This window comes from Gopherus flavomarginatus, chromosome 20 (genome assembly GCF_025201925.1).
Source record: "Gopherus flavomarginatus isolate rGopFla2 chromosome 20, rGopFla2.mat.asm, whole genome shotgun sequence".
Classification (NCBI taxonomy): Eukaryota; Metazoa; Chordata; order Testudines; family Testudinidae; genus Gopherus; species Gopherus flavomarginatus.
In genome coordinates, this window is record NC_066636.1 from 4790291 (window position 1) to 4813532 (window position 23242).

Consider the following 23242-nt stretch of genomic DNA (forward strand, 5'->3'; position numbering starts at 1 on the left):
ACCGGCCACCGCTATGACCCTGCAGCAGCCTCAATGATCCAGAAGCTGTACAGAACAAACCGCCTCAAGACCGTAAGAGAGGTCCTCGATGGTCCCTCGTCCTACTGCACGATCCCGCCTGAGTGCCTCTACAATTACTTCCTCGGAGTGTTCGGCGGCGTGCCCAGGAACGACACGCAGCGACCGGAGTGCCTCCGCCCCCTGCCCCGCGTTACCAACTCAGACGACCTAGAGACCGACTTCACGCCTAAAGAGGTGGCAGCCAGGCTTTCCAGAACAAACAACACGGCGCCCGGAAAGGACGGCATCTCCTACAGCCTCCTCAAGAAGCGAGACCCTGGCTGCTTCGTGCTCTCTGGCATCTTTAACCTGTGCCGGCGCTTTGGCAGGTCTCCCACCTCCTGGAAGAGGGCCATGACCGTCCTGATTCACAAAAAGGGCGTACGAGACGACCCCAGCAACTGGAGACCCATCTCCCTCTGTTCCACGATGTACAAACTGTACGCCAGCTGCCTGGCAGCCAGGATCACGGAGTGGGCAACGGCCGGGGGAGCCATCAGCCCAGCCCAGAGGGGCTTCATGCTGTCAGAGGGGTGCTACAAGCACAACTTCCTGCTCCAGACCGTTCTCCAGATGACCAAGAGTTCACGGAAGCAAAACCAGTAGTAAAGCTCCCTCTGACTTCAATAAAATAAGATCAAGCCCTTAGAAGAGGACGGTGAGTCAGCGCTGCAAATGTTGCCAGCAAAGGACTGTTGCACACTAAGAAATGGGGTTCCATGCTGACTTGAGCACTAAGAAATGGGGTTCCCTGGTGACCCTGTTAAAAAGATGTGCCGCTTCCATTATGGGAACCATAATAATTCTGAACCAGTGCATCCCAAGCAACAATCATTTGCACTTAGATTTGTCTCTCTACTCCGGGTAAGAAATTAGTTACCTCCCTAAAGCAAGCAGGCAGTTTCAAATGCAGTATTTGTGTAATTTGCATGCCTCAATGATGTTTATGTAGGCTGCTGCTTATAAGCACGTACCTGCAAATGGAGGTAAATTATGAATGAATAAATACAATCTTATCTAACTAAACAAGTCTCGTCTTGAATAGAAATGCAAGCTGGCATGAATATTTAGGTGGACAAGGCTAATTCCTCTTCATCTACCTTTGTGAAAAGAATAAAGGTTTTAATCAGGATTTATGGCAACCTGTAGTGAAATACCTTAAGCTGTTTAACTGTAAGGCATGGAATAGGAGTCACTCAGTGGATTGGTTGTATGTTGTGGGCTACTGAAGTCTGCATTTGTTACTGCGCTAATAAAAAAAAAACTCACAATATTACTTAAAAGAGAACTTTTCTACCTTCCCGAATTGTCGTTATAGGAAAAGACTGAGGAAGAACAGTAAACCCTAGTAGTCTCGGGAGAGAAGAAACTGGAAAACTAGCATTTAAGAAAAGAAGCAGAAAGATACAAACTAGAGCTCAAAGAGTTTCATTCTGTTTTTGTAACCAGCACGTTCTCCCTGGGGAGGTGCACCCTGCCCGGAAGTACTGCAATACCAGGCGGATGCGTGGAGTGGACAGAGCAAGCTCCTAGTCCCACCCCCTGTTCCAAAAATCGGTTTAACAGACAGTTCTCAGATCGAGAACATATCAGAGATCAAACTGATAAGAACAGATACTACACTTGATCTTAGCTCCGAGGAGCCGAGAAGCGATACCTTTCCTCGGAACACCGCGGTAGCCTCCTGCTCCCACTGCTTTTCATCTCACCACGACCTGCTCGAGCCCTTCCTAGCTCAGTGGCAATGGCTGCCGCGAGGTGACTCCGATACACTCCCTCGTATCACGAACTCTCCACACCGAATTCTGCTCACGCACCGGGAATTCTCTGCGCCCGGTCGCTTCGGTTCAGCCGGGTGGTCTCCGCGGCCGCCGCCAAACACCGGTGATCTGCATGACCCCGCCCACTGACACGTGACACCTCCCATCGCTGTTCGTCGGGGCGCGTCCCTCCGCCGCTTCTCCAGCCACCTGCCCCGCGCTCCCCCCGCTCCTGCCCCCCGCGCGGGGAGCCGGGCAGTGGGAGCCGGGCTGGGGCGAGGGGCGCTGTCTGGGGGGCGGGGGGCCTGCAGGGGCAGCGGAATTTCCAGACCCGAAAAGGGGGGGGCACCCGCGCCGGCCCCGCCCCTCTGCGCCCCGCCCATTCCGCAAGGCCCCGCCCTCGCACCGCCCCTTCCCCTGACTTCCCCCCTTGCGCTTCACTTTCTCCCCGATCCGCCGCCCTCACTCGCCCCTTCCCCCAAATCCGTATGGCCCCTCCCCTCTAGGCCCCGCCCCTTGCGCGCGAACCCCGCCCCAGCGCATTCCTGCGAATCTCCCCTCCCACGTGGCCCCGCCCCTCTAGGCCCCGCCCTTCCCCAAGGCCCCGCCCATTTTATCAATCCCCTGCCCTTACTCGCCCCTCCCCCCAATCCCTGCCCTGCATCGCCCCTCCCCTCAAGGGACCGGCCCCGCACCAGCCTCTCCTCAAGACTCCACCCTCGGGCCGAGTCCCCGCCCCCGCGCTGCCCCTTCCCTCTAAGCCCCGCCCCTGCACCGCCCCTTCCCCGAGGCCCCGCCCTCGCCCCGCCCCTTCACCCGAGGCCCCGCCCCCGCACCACCACGTGACCCAGAGGAGGCAGCAGGGCAGAAACCTCCTTAAGAAGAAGATTCCAGTCCCAGCCCCTGTCCCGCCCCAGACTCCCCGGGTGGCCTCGGGCACGTCACTCGGTCTCTCTGGGCCTCAGTTCTCCAGTCCGGGAAATGGGGCTGGTGGCGCTTCCCGCCCTCGCTCTGTCCTGGGAGGAGAACTGCCCTGCAGATTAGGAAGATGCTCAGATACTGGGGTGCGGGGGGAGCAGATTTGCACCATCGCTTGGTATATGGACTCTGTTTGCAAAGAAAATATTTCCCTCACGTCATGCCCATAACCTGTATTCAGCGGTAACCTTGGGAAATATTTAACTGAGCTGCATGGTTTTTTCCCGTGTAGCCAGCCCCCAACCCGGCACCAGCCCCCAGTTCTGCCCCATTCCTGCCAATGCAGCCCCACCTCGCCTCCTGGCCCTGGCTGGGCGCCCTTGGGCCCCTCGTAGCAGAGGATTGTGCAGGGGGGGGTCTCCTTGCAGCCATGAGGGGGTGTCTGGTGGGTGCTGTCACCTCTGCCGGAGACCCCCAAGAAACCCACTAGCTTCCTCTGCATGTGGGGAGCCTCACTGGGGAGAGACACCTACTTTCTGATGTGGGGGGCGTGTCGGGAGAGCTTCCGTGATGTCAGAACCTGGGGGGGGAGGGGATTGAATCATGACTCTTAAGTGGCAGAGCAACCTCCCCCTCACCCCCCAACCCCACAGAGATTCCTCTAGGGGGCTGGCCTGGGATCTCTAGGGAGGGAGACACAGGGAAAAACAGCTGCCACTATGGAACCCAGGAGTCCTGGCTCCCTGCCCCCTGCTCTAACCTTTAGACCCCGCTCTGCTCCCAGAGTCAGGGATAGAACCCAGGGGTCCTGGCACCCAGCCCCCAGCCCGCTCTGACCACTAGATCCCACTCCCCTCCCAGGATGGTGCAAGGATAACTGTCTGTGTCCCAGCTCAGCTAAGGGCCTTGACTGATTTTCCCAAACTGCTTCCTCCTGAATCCATCTGCCTCCCCGTCACTGCCCACCCCCGTGGGGGGGCACCAGCACCATGTTGGCTCATGATGGGAAATCATCCAAGCTGGCCCTAGGGAGATGTCTGTGTCCCTGCCGCCCCCTGCTGCTGGGGCTGAGCCCTGCCCTGTGCGTGTGTGACACTGTGTTTGTATCAGTGTCGGTGTGTTGCTGGGCTAACAGGTAGGAAATGCGTTTACAGGACATTGTATCCTGCAGCAGGTCTCTCTCTCTCTCACACACACACACACACACACACACACACACACACCACAGCTACCACACCCACCTCCACAACTCCACAGAGCCAGACAGTCACACATGCTGATGCACAAAGGAACTCACACAATCCCAGACACTCACACACGACACACCTGGGGCACACACTACCACACCCCCCGCCCAAACAGAGGGACAATCACATCCCCAGCCACACACACAATCACCCGCACCCACACCGGACTATTCACAATCATGCTCAGAGACACAACCCCACACAGTTCACTCCCACTGCTCCCAACATAAGGACCTCCTGCCCCGCACAGCATGTGTAGAGGCCCGTGGAACTCACTGCCACTGGACAGCTACCAATGGGAATGGACCTTTCCAGGAGACCAATAGACATAGCCATGGTGATCGAGGGGAAGGGGCTCCCAGGGGCTGACCCAGGCTGAAACTGGGCTAGAGGGGCCCACGGGTCTCATCTAGACGGGTCTATTCAGCAGGAGGTAGTGTGACCCACACACAAACCCACCAGAAGCACCTTTCTTAGCGGGGCTCCCAGGCCATCCCCCACCCTGCCCCTGCTTGAGTAACAAAGAGGCAGCACAGGACTCTGGGCCGTGTTGCAACTCGGCCCCACCCCCTCGCTCCCACACGCTGGTGGGTTGGGTAACTGCTGAGGGATTGCACAAGAGAGTGTCAAAGCCAGGGAGAGAACCCAAGAGTCCTGGCTTGCCCCTCCTCCCCCTCTAAACACTAGACCCCACTCTCCTCCCAGGGCTGGGGATAGAACCCAGCAATTCTGACCACGCCCCCCCTCCGAACCACTAGACCCCCTCCCCTTTTAGATTATAGGCTGGCTGCCCCCTCTATCAACCAACCCCACCCTCTTCATCTGTCCATCCCTTTGCTGCAGGTTTTTGGGGTGTCACCCCTGCTCTGCACTCCCCTAGTGCAGCCCAAGGCCTTCCCTCCCACCAACCACATATCCTGGTGCTGGAGCATCTGCTTGGCCCCCCACTCCTTCTCGGGGCACACTGTGCGGCGTGGCTGGGGATTGTGCAACAGCCCAGCACCAGGCAATGCAGAACGGAAACCAGAGGCCATGCCCCACCCCACCCAAGCTGCCCCTCCAGGTGCATCGGAGCCCAGCGCCCTGCACCTGCGCACTCCTGCGCCACAGGGGCTGAGCTGAAGCCCCACCACACTCTGCGGTTGGGAGAAAGGTCAGGCCAGCCAGCCCTTGTAGGATGGTGGAATCGCCACCAGGGTTGACGGTATGGGAGCTGTGACGCACGGAGAAGCGGTTGTCGCTGCTGCCGGCAGAGGGCAGCAGAGCATGCAGACACACACGATTGCAAACATACACAAATAACCGCACAAATCCAGCCACACACTAGCACAACCGCTAAAGATGCAAACACGTGCACAAATCCAGCCTCACAAACACGCACACCTGTACAGCCACACACACAACCCCCCCACAGCTACACAAACACCCGCCCACAGACATAACCTCTGCAGAACTCGAGACATACACTAATCTGTACCCACACCCCATCCCTCTCCTATACACACACCTTGGGTCACTGTGACACTCAACACTTCAATTGGATGGGGTACCCAGGACCGTGTCTATTTTCTGCCTCCCAGGGCCTGCAGGGGATGGATTGGGACTGTGGCCAGGCAACCCTGCGCTGTGGCTATTCCCTGCCCCCCAGGGCTCAGAGGGGGCAGATTGGGGGCCGAGGGTGCACGATCCAATGACAGCCAAGGGGGGATAAGAGGTGGGGAGGGGGCCGTGGTTTCTGCACCACCCAGTTCCTGGCACAGACTCTTTTGAGGATTTGCATTTCTTGGTAGTTTTCACCCCATCACCACTTCCTGCCCAGCCCCCTCCTGCTGTGCGAGATGGTTAATGGGGGGATGGGAAGAACCCAGAGTCCTGGCTCCCAGCCCCAGCTGTGCTAACGTACCAGACCCCACTGTAACCCCAGAGCTGGGAATGGAACCCAGGAGTCCTGACGCCAAGCTTCCCTTCCTCTAACCACTAGACCCTGCCCCCCGCCTGCAAATGCTGTCAGCCAGCAGGAGCCCATATCCTTCCAACCCCCAATCAGGGGACAGTACTCCAGGCCCTCTGTCCGTTTGCAGGGGAAGGGTAGAGCCAGTGGTCCCCAAGGCAGTGCCCGCAGGTGCCATAGCGCCTGCCTACTGACAAGGGAGCGCCCCGCCACCAAGGAGCGGAGCCGCCGAGAAGCATCAGGGCCAAGAACTGTCACTGCCAAAATGCTGCTGCGAAGCTTCTCGCTGCCGCTGCTTTTCGGAGGCATTTTGGGGGTGACGCTTCTCGCTGCCGCTGCTTCTCGGAGGCATTTTGGGGGTGACGCTTCTCGCTGCCGCTGCTTCTCGGAGGCATTTTGGCGGCTGCTCCCTGCCCACACTGAAAGGTTGGGGACCACTGGGTAGAGCACTGGCATCCTCCTTTCTCCCACAAATCACCCAGGAGGCGGCCGGCTCTGGGATGCTCCCACAGCCCAGGCTGAGGGAGCCAGAGGGACCAACCTGAGAGGGGCCCCCACCCCCCCAGCGATAGGTGCTGTCTACCCCCACTTCCTAGCTGGGCCCTCCCCCAGCAAAGCTTCCCCCAACTTGATTTCCAAAAGGAAGGGAGAGGGGGTGAGTCTGGGAGCCACGACTCCTGCATTTAGGCCATTCACCTCTCCCTGTTCCATCCCTCAGTTTCTCCATGGAAGAGGGACGAGGACATTGAAGCCTTTGGAGTTGGGGGGGGGGCGGCTTTGAGGTGGTTCTGCCAAGAAGGGGATGCCCCAGCCAGGGTGGCGAGCTCAGGGGTGGGATCCCTGCCTGCCCCAAGCGGGGCTGCACTGGGTAGGACAGGCCAGGAAGATGAAGCCGGGGCTGTTGTTACCTCAGCACAGGAATAAACCTCTGGGCTCAGGCGCTCGGGACAGGGCCGTGTTCACTGGTCCCTTGGGGCATGAGGGAGGGCGGGATGGTCCAGGCAGAAGCACAGGCCCAGCCAGCCTGGAGCAGCCAGAGAGAGCTGGTGCCTCCTAGGAGGGGTCCATTCCCCACGCACCTGAGCCAGCCAGTCCCTGCCCTGGGGCCCCATCACAGCCGGGGCCCAATCCGAGGGGAAAGGTCCCGTGCCCCATTCCCTGCCCACCCGAGCTAATCAGTTCCTGCCCTGGGGGAGACCGGAGCTGACGCACCCCATGTCCCATGCCTGCCATGAGCCTGAATGTGAATGTAACCAGTTTATTCAGAACATTGTGAATTACAGAACGCCACAAAACCCATCTGGGACGCCCCCCATGCACCGGACACCCGCTCCCACCACCAGCATCTGGTCACCCCCCCACACACACTGACCCTCCCCACTTTGCACAAGAGGAGACAGCTGGACTGGACTGGGCTAAGCCCCCCAAACCTCCACCCCATAAAGGTGTGTCCGACCCGCACTCCTTCCCTAACAGGGGTATAGCTACCTACAACTGCACCCCTTTGGGGGTGGGGCTCCCCAGCCCCTCCCAGGCAGGACGGGGCCATCAGGCCCAGCTGTGCTGCTGCTGCTGCTGCTGGAGGGTCTTAAGGGCCAGGGTCCAGCGCTCCAGCCACTGCTGCAAGGTGAGGCCCAGGCGATGCTCCGCAGGCAGGACAAACTGCCCTGGCTGCTCCCACCTGCAGATAGGGAGGGGTGAGATGGCTCTTTCTGGCCCCGCTCCCCACAGCTCTCCCCTGCACAGACACCCCCATGTCCCCCTCCCTCCCCCGACATCCTTCCTCATGGCACATGCCCCCCAGCCCCTCCCTAGGTACGCCCATTCTCCAGGGGCACCAGGCCACCCCCTTCCTTTAGACGCCAGACCCCAACACCGCCAATCAGTCCCTCCTGTGCCCCCACCACTTGGGCAAGCCCCCTTCTTCCTCACAGGCCCCACCCCAGGCAGGGGAGAACCGACCCCCAGCGCAGAATGGGCTGGGCTTCTCCGCTCTGGAGAACAAAACGTTCCATAAACCAGCTGGGTGGGGCCTCCTCACCAGGCGTCGATGGCAGCCTGCACCTCGGGCCAGCGCTCGATGCGTTGCCTGCACTGCTCCGTCACCAGCTGGATCCGCGGCCCCAGGGCTCCGGCCTGCTCCCGGTCGTGGTCCCGCAGGGCCTGTACCAGGGCTGGGGGAAGAGACGTTGGTAAGGCCTGGAGCAGTTACAGTTTGGGTGGGGGGGTGCCGAGTTGCTGAGCGGATGCCATGGTCCTGCCGCCCTCAGGCCAGCTCGTGCGCCAGGAGGGTGCCGCTTGCAGACCCTGGGAAGGCATCCCTCTGTCCATCTGGAGCCATGGAGGGGATCTCACCTTGCGCGTCGGTCCCCTGGGAGCCCTGGTGCTGCTGCAGGCTGGCCAGCGCCCAGTTCTTGTAGCCCAGCTGGGCACGCAGGGCCAGCAGCTCCTTCTTCAGCTCAGCCATGTGGGGCAGGAGGTGCTCCGGGGCCTGGGGCAGAGACACACAGGGATGGGGGTGAGGGGAGACAGGGCCTGGCTCCCCCTCACAGAGGCTCTAGGGAGGTTTAATGCAGAATAAATAAGGGGGGTGCGCCTGTCCCACCCCCTCCTCCCGCAGAAGAGGGTCTCACTCCCGCCCTGCGGGGAGACATCCCTGCTCCATGCCCCATTGCTCCACCAAGTGTGCGTCTCACCTTGTAGAGAGGGAACCCGGAAGCCTGGCACACAGTGAGGAAGGCCCGGTGCTGGGCAAGCGCCGTCCGGTCCAGCCTATGGATGGAGAGCTCATGAGCCGGGACCTGCTGGGACCTGGAGGTGGGGGACGACCGGGTCAGGGACGCCAAGGATCAGCCCCTGAACTCCCCACACTCAGGCACCCGCCATCTCACCAGACACCCCAGCCCATCCCCCCACCCCACTCCCCAGGAAGGGCTGGTGGGACCCTCTCGTCACAGCCGCCTGCCAGGGTAGTACAGCATTGGTACCCCCTGGAGAGCAGGTACCAGTGTTCCCAGAGTATTAATACCCAGAGAGTATCAATGCTCCTCTCACTGCTATAGGCTACCGATGCTCCTAGAGCATTATCAGCCCAGAAAGTATTAATCCTCCCACCACAGATGTCGGGTACCGATGCTCTCAGAGCATTATTACCCCGGAGGGAGTATTCATGCTCCCACCACAGTATTAAAACCCCTGCCCCACTCTCAGGTATTAGCTCTCCTCCCAGAGAACACTGGTTTTTCACTGGTATTCCCCAGCACCAACACCCCTGCTCATCTCGATGCCACGACTGCAGCATTAATACCACTGCCCAAGTACTGATGCTCCTGGCAGAGGACCAGCGCCCCCAGCATGGGGCAGAGGACCAGAGTATCAGTACTGCTGGGCAGGCACCTACCCCCTCCAACCTGCGGATCTCAGGGCGGGTCTGAGACCTATTTCAATGGAGCACAGGCCAGGGGAGGGGGGAGAAGGTCCCAGGAATGCTGCATACCCCAAGTCCAGTAGTGGGGGGGGGGGGGGGGAGCATAGTCCTCCATGCAAGGTACTCCCCCTCAGGCCGGGGACTCCCCTCATAAGGGGATCCAGCCCCTGGGGCACCCCAAGAGGGGACAGTCAGCCCCAGGGCCCTGCTGGCTGTGGGGGAGAGGGCCTGCAGGGGGGGATGGGGCAGATCAGAGAGAGCGGGGGAGGTGGGGGACTCACCCCAGGAGGCTGCGGCGCAGGAGGCAGGGGAGGGCGATGGCCCCCAGCTGCCGGACCTCGCGCTCCACACCCCCGTGCAGCCGCTGCGACTCCAGCGTCACATCCTGCTCTGGGCCCAGCAGCTTCCTCTGCACGAAGGCCTGGACCTGAGAGACAGTGGGGGGGAGACCATGCTGGTGCCCCTCAGTCCCAACCCTGGGCCCCACTCCCCCAGCCCTTCCAGTACTCTTCGATCCCACCCTACAGCCCCCTGCCTCCCCCCTCAGTCCCAACCAGCAGCTCCCTGCCATCCAAACCCTGGGCCCCACTCCCCCAGCCCCACCAGTGCCTCATAGTCCTGCCCCAGCCCTGGGCCCCACTCCCCTGCCCCACCAGTGCCCCTCAGTACTGCCCCAGCCCTGGGCCCCACTCCCCCAGCCCCACCAGTGCCACTATGTCCTGCCCCAGCCCTGGGCCTCACTCCCCCAGCCCCGCCAGCGCCCCTGAGTCCTGCCCCAGCCCTGGGCCTCACTCCCCAGCGCCGCCAGCGTCCCTCAGTCTCGCCCCAGCCCTGGGCCTCACTCCCTCAGCTCAGCCAGTGCCCCTCAGTCTCGCCCCAGCCCTGGGCCTCACTCCCCCAGCCCTGCCAGCGCCCCTCAGTCTTGCCCCAGCCCTGGGCCTCACTCCCCCAGCTCAGCCAGTGCCCCTCAGTGTCACCCCACAGCCTCCTGGTATTCCGGCCCTGGACTCCCCTATCCTCTGCCACCCCATGGTGGGGGAGGGGGAGGGAGTGGGGGTGTCTCACCTCGGCCTGGTCCTTGCGGAGCTGGGATTTGATGTAGGAGGTGCCTTTGATCAGCGCCCGGACATGCTGCTGCTTTTCGCGCTGGGTGGATGGGGGAGGGGTGGGAAATGTGTCAGTCCTGGGGCTGCTTCGAGACAGTGTCCCTGCTCCCCCCGGGCCAGCAAAGGCACCCCTATATTCAGCCCTGCAATCCCTCTCGTTCCCCCCAGAAGGCACCCCCACCTCCCCTAACTTGTCCACTCCCTCCCTTGCCTCATCATCCCCACACCCCTATATTCCCTCCAATATGCACCCCCTCTACTTCCTTCCCCCCAGGCCAGCCAGGTACCCTGTGGATCCCCCTCCAGGAACCCCCCAGCCACGGGCTCTCTCATCCTCCTGTGTGCCCCCATCCCCCAGGCAGGTCCCATGTCCAGAGGTTACCCTGCTCTAACGCCCCACCCCACCCCCCACACACACCCACACTCACCACCAGGTGGCGGAAGTCCAGGATGCGCTGCCGCTTGCTCTGCAAGGCCTGCAGCTCCGCATGGCGGGCACTCGCCTCCCGTTCCAGCTCTCGGCAGCCCCGGTGCAGCCCATCCCGCAGTCCTGCCAGCCGTACAGCCCGCAGCTCCAGCTCCAGCACCGCCCTGGGGGCCGGGCGGGACAAGCTGGCTCAGTAGGTCAGGGGGGTAGGGGGGGAAGAAGACCACATGGGCAGGGAATCTTCCCAGCAGGGAGCACTCTCCCAGGAGTGGGTGGTCACTGACTGTGCAGGAAGGACCCTGGGTGGTGGGGATGTCTCCCCAGCAGGGGGTGCTTGCCACAGGACCCCAACAGCACAGGGGGACCCCACGGGACAGGGAAGTCTCCCCAGCAGGGAGTGCTCTCCAGGGGGCCCTCACAGTGCAGGGGGACCCCAGGGGCAGGAAGTCTCCCCAGCAGGGGATGTTCTCCCAGGGTGGGTGGTCACCAACTGTGCAGGGGTGAGCCCAGGGGGCAGGGTGTCTCCCAGGCCTGGGGCAGCTACCTGGCGAGGATGGCGCGCTCCGAGCCGTCCGCCAGCAGCCGGTGCATCTCCTGTACGAGGGAGGCCAGCCGTGCCGTGCCGTGCCGCTCCCGGGCCTGCAGGGGCAGCTGCTGCACCCACAGCTCCTCACACCTGCTCCAGCCTTCCTGCAGCCAGGGGGAGGGAAGCAGGTAAGGAGGGGCCAGGGGACACTGCCCCCTCCCCCCGCTATATCCCAGCTGGAGATATGGCCCTGAAGTCCCCCCACAGTCCCCGGGATCCCCAGCCCTCAGACGGGGCCCCCTCCCTCCCCTGCTATATCCCAGCCCTCGGAACACCCAGATGTGCCCCCTCCAGCTATACTCTAACTGCTGCTACTGCCCAGACCCCAGACGCGGCCCTGCCTGCCCCTCCGCATGCCCCCACTCACCTGTATGAGACCCCGGACTGAGGGCAAGGCTGCTGGCGGCCCCACCAGGTCTTCCAGGCGGGAGCTCTCGTAGCGGAACCTGCAGGGCAGAGGTACAAGCCCCAGCATTGGTGCCATGGGTCACTGCAGCACCACTGGGGTGACAGCCCCCCAGAGCCCTGACTCTGCCCCCTGCAGTACAAGCTGCCATCACCAGGGGGCGAAAGCCCCACAGCACCCCTTCTCCTGAGCTCTGACTCTGCCCCCCACCCCAGTACAGGCCACTATCACTGGGGGGGGCAATGCACCATGCACCCACACTGCCACCCCCTTAGTGGTACCCACTTGAGGGCCTCTACGTCGCGGGGAATGTCAATGTGGCTGGTGAGCTCTTGCATCTGCAGGGTGTTCTCCAGGGCCAGGTGCTCCAGGGCTGCCAGGACATGGTTGGGAGGGTGGGAACCCACGATGTCCTGCGTGGGCAGAGAGGTGGGATGAGCCACAGCGGGGCAGGGACACTGTACCCTCCATCGGGCCTGGCTCCAATACCCCAGTGCGGTGCTAGGGGGCGCTGTGCTGTAGGGAGCAGGGCAGGGGGTTCCCCCTAGCAGTCAGGGCTGCCCCAATGCCCCAGCCCAGCACTGGGGGCACTGTGCTGCAGGGAGCAGGGCAGGGGGCTCTCCCTGGGCAGTCAGGGCTGGCTCCAATACCCCAGTGCAGTGCTAGGGGGTGCTGTACTGCACAGAGCAGGGCAGAGGGGATCCCCCCTAGCAGTCAGGGCTGCCCCAATACCCGGCACTAAGGGGTGCCAGGCTGCTCCTCCAGAGATGGCTGAACCTTAGCATCAGGTGAGCTGTGGCAGTGCAGTGTTATGTGCAGCTGTTACCAGCTCAGAGGTGGCTGCATCTCTGCACCATGCAAGCCGTCCCCAGGGTCCCTACCCCATTGTCCCTTCCTCCCCCCGTTACCTCCACCGTGCTCAGCCAGTGCTGGTAGGATGCATCCAGCAGCTCCTCGCTTGTCCCGCTGCTGAGAGACACATGGGGCGGGGTTAGAAACAGAGTGGGGGTCGGGGGGGGAGGGGAGGACAGAGGAGCTCGCAGGGACTTACGGGAGGGTCCCAGACGTGCTGTGCTCGAAGAGCGACCTCAGGAAGTGGAAGCGCAGCTGGCAGGCCGTCCGCACGTCCCGCTGCGGAGAGACGAACAGACATGTTGACAGGTTACCGGGGTGGGGAGGAGACGACGGCCTCAAGAAAGCTGCAGATCACCAGGAATCACTGGTGGAATCACCAGGATCTACTGGATCCTCCCTCCTTATTGGGATCCAGGCACCAGGCTCAGTGAGATCCCTCAGGATCCCAGGACCTGATTGCCGATGGCGCAGACTCCCCCCGGGTCCCGGCACCAGGCTCAGTCCGATTCCCTCCTCCTCCCCAACCAAACCCCATCACCAGATCCCATGGTGAGCTCACCAGAGCCCCACGCTGGCATTCACACGGCTCAGATCACCGGGTCCCCCTTCTCACTAGATCCTGCCTTGGGATCTCCAGATCCCCCCACAAGATCCAAGGACTGAGATCCCCAGATCACCATCCCCAACTAGCACAGGGGAGCAGGATTCCCAAAATCCTCTCCCCCTGCCCAGGATCTACCCACTGTCCCCATCCCAACTCACCAGTACTTCAGGCTCCATGCCAGCAAATCCGAGGTCAGGCACCTTCCCTCCCACCGTCAGCTCCACCTTGGCCTTTCTGCAGAGACCAGAGGAGGCCGTGAAAATGGGGTGGGGGAAGGGGGAAGCACAGTTCAGGACATCCCCTCACCCTCACCCTAGCCCAGCCCAGCCCAGCCCCCACACCCAGTGGGACCCTGCCATGGAGCAAAGGATCGGCAGTCCTCTATCCCTAATGCCACTGGCCATAGGACCCTCTCCCAAGGAGCAAAGGTTTCTGGGAGTTAATACCAAGCAGAGATGTCCACTGGGTAGTGCTTTGAGAGCAAAGGATTCTGGGGGATATGACCAGGAAAGTGGGGACCCCACACTAAGGATGGACCCCCCCCACCCCCACACCTGCTGATGTCCTGCAGCTGCTCCAGTCGCCCCCTCAGCTGTGTTACGCTGCCCTGCAGCTGCTGGCGTTCCTTGGCTGTACGGGCTGCATAGGCCTTGAGCAGCAGAGAGCGGCGCTGGGCATCACGGATCCGCTCCTGGGCTGCCTCCAGGGAGATCTCTGCGGAGTGAGAGAAGAAAGTGTGTCAGGGAAAACCCACCCCAAGCCCCAGATGCTAACTGCTAGGCCCCACTCCCCTCCGAGAGCTGGGGATAGAACCCAGGAGTCCTGGCTCCCAGCATCTCCCCGTCCCCTGCCCCGCTCCCAGAGTAGGAGACAGACCCCAGGAATCCTGAGGTGATGGGTGTGAATCCCATGGGCGATTGTCTGGGGAGGGAGCATGGGGGGAAAAATCAGCAGCCCCATTGGCCACAGGAACCTTGTGGCTGGGGAAGAGACCATGTGGGAAGATTTTGCCCCCAAGGAGGGCAGGGCAGGGGAACAATCCTGCCCCCCACAAAGAAGTGGGGGGAAATGGATCTGGGCTGCAGGGGGACGATCCCACTGTGTGTTGGGGGAGAACAGATGGGAGGACTGGGATGGATTTTGTGCCCTCCAACCCTAGAGTATGGGCTGGGGTAGAGCGCTGGGGGCACAGATTATGCTGCCCCTCTAGATCCTTGGGGCTCCCCCCTTACCGTCAGCCATGACCTCACGCTGGGCTGTCTCCATCTGCAGGTCTAACTGCTGCAGCTCCCCACGCAGGCGGGCCACGCCCTGGGCCAGCTGCTGGCGCCGCTCCTGCTCCGGTTCTGACCCACTGGGCTTTCCCTTTGGGGAGGGAAAGACTCTGATTGGGGGCGGGGCTTCTCCTGAACAGCCCTGCCCCCTGCATCCACCCACTGCTAGAGACCCAGGCATCTTGCTCATCCATGGCAGGGCTCTTCACCCCACAGCACCCCAATCCCCCGCCCCACTGATCCCACCCCCATTTCCCAGATCCACAGCTCAGCAACAAAGCACCCCACTGTCCCCCAACCAATAGCACCCCTCTGCATCATGATCCCACCCCAACTCACTGCCCACCCTCTGCTCTCACCCTATCCCACCCCACAGTACCACCTGATCCTCACCTTGATCCACGACCCCATCCTCTACCCTGACCCACTCTATCCCACCCCACAGCACTCTGATCCCCTTCCCCGCCCCTCCAAATCCAGTTTACCATCCCCTACCCACCACATGGCACAGCATCCCACCCACAACACCCATCCCACCGACAACCCTCACCCACACCTGCCCCATGCCCCATTCAACCAGCAGTCTCCACCGGTCCCCTCACCTCTGCCTCCTCCAGATGCTGGTACCTGAGGCAAGGCCTGAGTAAAGGAGGCTGAACATGAAGAATGACAGAGGACTGAACGGATAGATGGACGGACAGACCGACCTCAGGGAGAGGTCGGAGGCATCAGGCTGGGGGGACGCCAGCCAAGGGTCAACAAGGAAATTAAACCTTCTCCCCCAAGGGCTGGATGGGCCCAGGGGCTTGATCTAGGGGGCAGGGACAGGGTGGGACACTGGGCTGGATGGACCCCTCGGTGAGAAAGCTGCCCAGAATGACAAGTCTCCAAAGCGGAGGGGGACGAGGAAAGGATACCACAGCAAGTTCCCTCGGATCTTCTTCACATTCCTGTGAGGAAAGAGAGAGGGATGAATCTACTGCAAAGACAGCAATGGCTCTGGGTGGGGCATGGGGTCCAGTGGTTAGAGCAGGGCGGGACCAGGAGCCAGGACTCCTGGGTTCTACCCCTGGCTCTAGGAGGAGACCTGAAAAGCAGAAGGCCCCATGTCCCGTTCCCTGGCTCCCTGAGCCAGCCAGTGCCCCGCTCTGGGGCCGGGTGGGAGCCAGCGCCCGTGGAGGGGGAAAGGCCCCACGCCCCATTCCTCTCACCTCTGGTGGTGCACGTGCCGGGTGACGTATCTCCAGATCTCCGCACACTGGCCTGAGCACATCCTGGGGATACAGAGCGACAGCGTCAGCCCGCGGGGACGCGACTGGAAACCCCTACAAGGGGCATGGGAGGCCCTCGGCTCAGGGCCGTATATTGCCCCCCCGCTCCCCGAGCCTGCCCCTTTTCCTCCCCCCCCAGGCCTGGCTCATCCAGGTAACCTCACAGGGCTGGGGGGTAACATCTCCGGGGGCTGCCAGGCCCTTTTCTGCGGGAGAGCGGAGGGGGGGGCGCCGGCTCTGTTCCCCCCCCCCCCGGGACATGGTGAGTGGGGACAGGTGGGGGCCATGGGGCGGGCGGCTGGCAGGGAGCCCACGCGGAAGAGGGGTCCCAGGTGGGGGTATGATAGGCGGGGGGCGGGGCAGGGAGGTACAAGGCGCAGAGGGGGCAAGGGGGGGGTCCGAGGAGGGCCGGGGCGCAGGGAGCGAGGGGACCCCGAGGGGGCAGGGGAGGGGGCCGGGGGAGGGAGCCGCAGGAGCCCGGGGAGCACACGGAGGGAAACGGGAACCCGGGGAACAGGAGCCGGGGGGATCCCGCGCTGGGGGGCCCGGGGCTCTCACCGGCGGAAGGCCCCATCGGGGGGCACCTTCGCGGGGGGCAGCCCCATCTCCTGGGCCGCCCAGAGCTTCAGCTCCAGCGCGGGGCCGCCCCGCTCCATGCCGGGACCCGAACACCCGCTGCCGCACAGCCCCACGGGAGCTGTAGTCCGGGGGGCGGGGCCCGTAGTTCTCGGGGGGGCGGGGCCTGCCGGGGCCTGTAATCCGGGGGGCGGGGCCTGCTGGGAGCTGCAATTTGCATTTTCCCCCGTTCGCGTGGGTCACACCGTAGGCCCCATGGTGGCCCCTACGCAATTTGTAACAGCGCCACCTGGAGGCTTCTGTCAGCACAAAGCGAAGGCGCAGCTCACGTGCTCTGGAGACTGAATTCCCTCCGGGGTCTTCGCTGAGCCAGTCTGTACCCCAGGGGATCTCGAACTGGGGTCGTGCGGGTATTACATGGGGGAGTCACAATCTCTCAGCCTCCATCCCTAGCCCCGCTTCACCTCCAGCCTTTCTAATAGTACTAAACATAAAAAAGGTGATAGTAATGTCTAAGGGGGGTTGCACTCAAAGGCTTGCTGTGTAAAAGGGGTCACCAATACAAACGTTTGAGAACCGCTGCTGTACCCCATGCTCACGGCCTCCCTGCTAATGCCCAGCTCCCCTCTAGGGGGCAGAGGAGAGCTCAGTCCCCATGGCCTGTTCAGCCAGCCCTGGTATCAATTTTGTGCTTCAGACACATTTGCTAGGAACAGGTCTGAGATGCTCACTGCTCACTCCAGCCAGCTGCCTGCCAGGGAAAAGCCCTTGCCCCCTCTCCTCATCTAACCATTAGACCCCACACCCCTCTCCAAGCCAGACATAGAAACCCAGGAGTCCTGACTCCCAGGCCCCCCACTCTAACCCATTGGACCCTGTAACGATGCTGGTTCTGGCAAGACCCAACTGAGAGTGCCAATTCAGCACCACAAAAAGAACAGGAGTACTTGTGGCACCTTAGAGACTAACACATTTATTTCAGCATGAGCTTTCATGAGCTACAGCTCACTTCTTCGGATGCATAGAATGGAACACGCAGACAGGAGATATATATACATACAGAGAACATGAGAAGGTGGAAGTGTGCATACCGACAGGAAGAGTCTAATCAAGTGAGATGAGCTATCATCAGCAGGAGAAAAAAAACTTTTGAAGTTATAATTAAGATGACACATAGAGAGTGTGAGGAGAACTTAACATAGGGAAATAGATTCAATTAGTGTAATGACCCAACCATTCCCAGTCTCTGTTTAGGCCTGAGTTAATTGTGTCTAATTTGCATATTAATTCGAGTTCAGCAGTCTCTCTTTGGAGTCTGTTTTTGAGGTTTTTTTGTTGCAAAATTGCCACCTACAGAGCCAGAAGAGTACCCAGAAACCACCTACTACAGGACAGGCCCAACAAAGAAAATAACAGAACGCCACTAGCCATCACCTACAGCCCCCAACTAAAACCTCTCCAGCGCATCATCAAAGATCTACAACCTATCCTTAAAGATGATCCCTCACTCTCACAGATCTTGGGAGACAGGCCAGTCCTCGCTTATAGACAGCCTCCCAACCTGAAGCAAATACTCACCAGCAACCGCACACCATACACCATAAACACTAACCCAGGAATCTATCCTTGTAACAAAGCCCGATGGCAGCTCTATCCACATATCTATTCAAGTGACACTATCATAGGACCTAATCACATCAGCCACGCCATCAGGGGCTCGTTCACCTGCACATCTACCAACGTGATATATGCCATTCTGTGCCAGCAATGCCCCTCTGCCATGTACATTGGCCAAACCGGACAGTCTCTACGCAAAAGAATAAATGGACACAAATCTGACATCAGGAATCAGAACATTCAAAAACCAGTGGGAGAACACTTCAACCTCTCTAACCACTCAGTGACAGACTTGAAGGTGGCAATTTTGCAACAAAAAAACTTCAGAAACAGACTCTAAGGTGCCACAAGTACTCCTGTTCTTTTTGCGGATACAGACTAACACGGCTGCTACTCTGAAACCTGTCGTAATTCAGGACCAGTTGCTTAAAGCAGGGCAGTTACAGCCCAAGGCTGGGGTTTTTCCACCTCTAAGGCAAACCAAACCAGCCAGACAAAGAGGACTTTGGTTTTACTCCACTAGCTAACCACAAGTCACACAAGCAATTCCCTTAGACACTCCAGTTTCCCAGTATCACCACCAGTGCCACTTGTTATGGGGACAGATGGTTATGAAAAGCAGTACTCCAGTAAAAGAAAAAAGGTTCTCTCGATCCCAAAGGACCAAGCCCCAGACCTAGATCAATATACAAATCAGATCTTACCCACAAATCACGCTGTTGCCGATCCTTTAGAATCTAAAATCTAAAGGTTTATTCATAAAAGGAAAAAGATATAGATGAGAGCTAGAATTGGTTAAATGGAATCAATTACATACAGTAATGGCAAAGCTTTGGTTGAGGCTTGTAGCAGTGATAGAATAAACTGCAGGTTCAAATCAAATCTCTGGAACATCCCCCCGCTGGGATGGGTCATCCGTCCTTTGCATAGAGCTTCCCTTTGTAGCAAAGTCCCTCCAGAGGTAAGAAGCGGGATTGAAGACAATATGGAGATGAGGCATCAGCCTTTTATAGTCTTTTCCAGGTGTAGGAACACCTCTTTGTTCTTACTGTGGAAAATTACAGCAAAATGGAGTCTGGAGTCACAATGGCAAGTTCCTGCATACTTTACTGAGTTACAAGGCTTATCTGCCTTCTCTCAATGGGTCAGTTGTTCAGCTGATGGTCCTTAATGGGCCATCAAGCAGGCTAGGCAGAGCTGACACCAACTTGTCTGGGATGTCTCTCAGGCTACGTCTACACTACAGGATAAATTCAAATTAGCTTAAACCGATTTTATAAAACAGATATTATAAAGTCGATTGTGCACGTCCACACTAGGCACATTAATTCGGTGGTGTGTGTCCATGGTCCGAGATTAGCGTCGATTTCTGGAGTGGTGCACTGTGGGTAGCTACTGTAAAATAATTAGGCCAATAACGTCGATTTGCGTCCACACGAACCCTAATCCGATATAGTAATATCGATTTTAGCGTTATTCCTCTCGTTTTGTAGGAGTGCAGAAATCGATTTAAAGAGCCCTTTAAATCAATATAAAGAGCAGTGGAGTGTGGACAGGTGCAGCGTTAAATCGATTTAACGCTGTTAAAATCGGTTTAACAGCGTAGTGTAGACCAGGCCTCAGAAGCATAGTATAAATTTGAAATATAGACAATATAGAGCCAATATTCATAACTCCAACTACAAAACTGATACACACATATAGACAGCACAATCATAACCAGTAAGCCATAACCTTGTCTTAGACACCGCATTTGACGCCCTTTATACAAGATTTGGTGCCACTCAGGTGAAGGGGCAGTGCGAGGACTGGACGTCAGAGGAATGGGCAGTGCGAGGGTGAGGTGTTGGGGGAAGGAGCAGCATTGGGGTGGGGCCTTGGGGAAAGGGGCGATGCGGGGGTGGAAGAGTGGGGAGAAGGGGTGATGCATGGATGGGACTGGAGAAGGGGCGGAGCGAGGGTGGGGCCTCGGGGGAAGGGGCTGTTTGAGGGTGGGGATTGTGGGAAATGGGCAATGGAGGGGCAGGGCCTCAGGGGAAGGGGTGGTGCCGGGGTGGGAGTTAGGGGAAATGGGCGGTGAAGGGGCAGGGCCTCGGGGGAAGGGGCAGTGTGGGGGTGGGGATTCGGAGGAAGGGGTGGTGCAGGGGTGGGGCCTTGGAGGAAGAGGTGGTGCAGGGGTGGGGTCTGGGGGGAGGGGCAGGGCAGGGATTTGGGAGAGGGGGTGGAGTGAGGGCAGGGCATTGGGGAAAAGGGGAAGGGTGGGGGTGGTGTCTTGGAGGAAGAGGTGGTGCAGGGGTGGGGTCGGGGGGAGGGGCAGTGCAGGGCAGGGATTTGGGAGAGGGGGTGGAGTGAGGGCAGGGCATTGGGGAGAAGGGGAAGGGTGGGGGTGGTGTCTTGGAGGAAGAGGTGGTGCAGGGGTGGGGTCGGGGGGAGGGGCAGTGCAGGGCAGGGATTTGGGAGAGGGGGTGGAGTGAGGGCAGGGCATCGGGGAAAAGGGGAAGGGTGGGGCTGGTGTCTTGGGGGAAGGGGTAGTGCAGGGCCAGGGTCTTGAGGAGAAGGAGAAGCACAAACTCGAGAACTCAGGGGAAGGGGCCCTGCGGGGGACTAGGAAGGACAACCACTTCGCTCTCCAGGACAGACCAAGATGAGGATTGCTCCCTTGCCAGTTCCGCAGAAATCTTCAGCTGCTGCTGCTCCTGCATCTACTGCCTCCTGGAAAACTTAGCGAGAACCAACCCCACCATGAAGACCACCCTCGGTGCTTCTAGGAAGACACGGACAACTAGCAAGGATGAAAAAATCAGTGCCTGGCTGAAGAAAACCCCCGGGGATACCTCTGCAGGGAGATCTTGTGCCACAAGGATGGCTCTTTGGGACCTCACAGCCAGGAGCAACACCACCTCACCAACTCTTCAGGAGGAGGAGGACTCTTGGAGAACCTCTCCTTCTGCTCACGACCCAGAAGCTACTCATCACCCTGTTACTCCAGAGAAGGCTGCTACCAGAGGAGCCCCCCACACCCCGATGACCCAGGACCAGGCCAATCACGGCCCTGCTGCTCCAGAGAGGGATGCTCCCAAAGGAACCACTTCCTTGACCCAGGACCTCGATGCTACTTACTGCCTTGATACCTGGAGGAAAGCTGCTCCAAGGGGAACACACTCCACGGCCCAGGATCACGGCCAGCGAGTCTCGCCCCCAACCCCAGAAGCGACTTCACCTCTTTAAGCTACTCTTCCAGACCGAGAGGAACCACCCAGCAAGTCAGCAAGCACAACGGAGGTCTGCCCCGCAGAGGGTAAGGAAGAGGAAGAGGACTACACCTACCTCCAGTACCCAGTCCCTACAGATCTCCTCCTCTGCCCTTTCTGCTTTCGCTTCTGTGAAGTCCAGACCCTTGGGGCCCTCAGCAAGCACATTCAGAAAGCCCACAACAAGCTGATCGCCTTCTAGTGTAGCTGCTGTGACCTATCCTTTGAGACTCAAAAGAAATGTAAGTATCATCAAACCACATGCAAGGGGCCCCTCATGACGGCAAGAGACAATTCTGCCGACACCCTGTGGGTCCCAACTCTGACCCCCACCAATGCTCTGGCTTCAGCACCCCAGCCAGCATCACCTGATTTTACAGAGGTGCTTCTTTTACTTTTTTCTTTATAATAAAGTTCTGCTTTTAAGAACTTGATTGGTTTTTAGTGTCCTAAAAACCTAAGGGCTGGTCTGTGCCCACTTTGTTAACCTATTTGTTTGGTATATTATTCTCAAGCCTCCTCAGGAAAGGGGGTGAAGGGGCTTGGTGGGATTTTGGGGGAACAGGAACTCCAGGTGGTTCTTTCCCTTGAATCTTTGTCTAACTCACTTGGTGGTGGCAGCAGTACCCATCCAAAGACAAGGAAGGATTTGTGCCTTGGGGACGTTTTTAACCTAAGCTGGTAGAAATAAGCTTAGGGGGTCTTTCATGCAGGTCCCCACATCTGTACCCCAGAGTTCAGAGTGGGGAAGGAATCTTGACAAGAGTAAAACAAATTTATTTTGGGTTTGGATCCCATTGGGAGGTGGTGTCTGGGTGCTGGAGATAGGTAACTTGCTAAGCAGTTTTTAAAGTCTGCAGCTTTGGGGGTGTGGACCCAGACCTGGGTCTGTGTTGCCGCAGGCTTGCGTGTCTGGCTCAACAAGGCAGGATTCTGGAGTCCCAAGCTGGCAGTGAAAAACAGGCTCAGAGGTAATTCCAGCACATCAAGTGACAGTCCCAAGGGGGTCATCACAGCCCCTTCCTCCGATGCCCTTGCCCCGCCCCTTCCCCTGAGGCCACGCCCATGCACCACCCCTTTCTCTGAGGCTCCACCCTTGCCTCAGCCCTTCCCCTGAGTTCCCACCATTGTTTGCCTTCTCCTGCCTACCCTGCACCACCCCTTCCCCAGGCCCTGCCCCTGCCCTGCCTCTTCCCCCCAGACCCCGCCCTCATGCCACCCATTCACCCTGAGTCCCCGCCCTCACACTGCTTCTTTCGCCCAAGATCCCGCCCTCCCTCTTGCTCCTCTCTGCCCCTCCCCCATCGCTCCCCGTTACGGGAGGTATAAAGTGAGGGGATCCTGGCCCCCTGTCCGGCACCCCTGATGGGGGGTGACAAGCTACTTTCGATGTAAATTAGAGCCTGGTACATGAATGAGTGGGATTGTATTCTGTGATTGGCTGAATGGGGGGGTGCCAGCCTCTTCCCACAGGGGGTGGGGTGGGTAAGGGGGGCTAGACAGAAAATTGTGGGGTGCTCCTCCCCCCTCGCTACACAGCCCTGCCCCTCTCTGTGGCCCTGCCTTCTCCTCTCCGTCGCCCCAGACTCTGCCCCCTAGGGAGGCGGGAAGCCGGAGCTGGGTAGGGACCAGCTGCCAAGGCCTCCCCTAGCAAGCGTATATTGGCTTCTTTGTGTATTCAATTGCCTATTCATTTCTTTAAGTAGCACCTTCCTTCTTTGGGGGAATTGGCCAGGAGGAGCTTCTGCTGCTGCTTTTTTTTTTTTTTTTAATTCTCCCAGTTGAGGCATCTGCCAAAAAAAAAACTTTGAAAGGCTGCTTGCTGCGTCATTTTTTCCTTTAGCTTTCGAGCCTCGGAGTCCCCTGCCCTCGGCAAACCTTCCCTGTCCAGCAGCAGTCACCCAAG

General features: G+C 59.4%; 1 protein-coding gene and 1 non-coding gene across 3 annotated transcripts; both read right to left on the reverse strand.

Moving 5' to 3' along the window:
* Positions 1 to 1522: 1522 nt before the first annotated feature.
* LOC127038487 (U2 spliceosomal RNA) lies at positions 1523 to 1715 on the reverse strand. Its single transcript, XR_007770668.1, has one exon. It is a non-coding gene; the product is annotated as a U2 spliceosomal RNA (small nuclear RNA).
* A 5465-nt stretch (positions 1716 to 7180) lies between these two features.
* LOC127037741 (HAUS augmin-like complex subunit 5) lies at positions 7181 to 16588 on the reverse strand. Of its 2 annotated transcripts, none has more exons than XM_050929750.1 (19): positions 16451 to 16588; positions 15833 to 15895; positions 15539 to 15571; positions 15224 to 15248; positions 14580 to 14712; positions 13902 to 14061; positions 13506 to 13581; positions 12940 to 13019; positions 12797 to 12854; positions 12174 to 12301; positions 11850 to 11928; positions 11441 to 11586; positions 10898 to 11060; positions 10429 to 10509; positions 9645 to 9790; positions 8633 to 8747; positions 8292 to 8427; positions 7978 to 8110; positions 7181 to 7617 (listed from the first exon to the last, which is right to left on the reverse strand). In XM_050929750.1, the coding sequence occupies exons 1-19, from the start codon at positions 16546 to 16548 to the stop codon at positions 7485 to 7487; spliced, it is 1986 nt and encodes a 661-aa protein (XP_050785707.1). In that variant the 5' UTR covers positions 16549 to 16588; the 3' UTR covers positions 7181 to 7484. The 2 variants fall into 2 exon arrangements, with proteins under 2 accessions (XP_050785707.1, XP_050785706.1); XM_050929749.1 differs by having other exon boundaries at positions 12797 to 12857.
* Positions 16589 to 23242: the final 6654 nt, after the last annotated feature.

Excerpts from the sequence above, each read along its gene's own strand:
- LOC127037741 (XM_050929749.1), bottom strand. The coding sequence starts at position 16,548 with ATGGAGCGGGGCGGCCCCGCGCTGGAGCTGAAGCTCTGGGCGGCCCAG. Across the intron at positions 14,713-15,223 it reads AGCATCTGGAGGAGGCAGAG|GGAAAGCCCAGTGGGTCAGA; the intron begins GTGAGGGGACCG and ends CCCTCCCCAAAG. Across the intron at positions 11,587-11,849 it reads CAGTCCGGGGTCTCATACAG|GAAGGCTGGAGCAGGTGTGA; the intron begins GTGAGTGGGGGC and ends CCCTGGCTGCAG.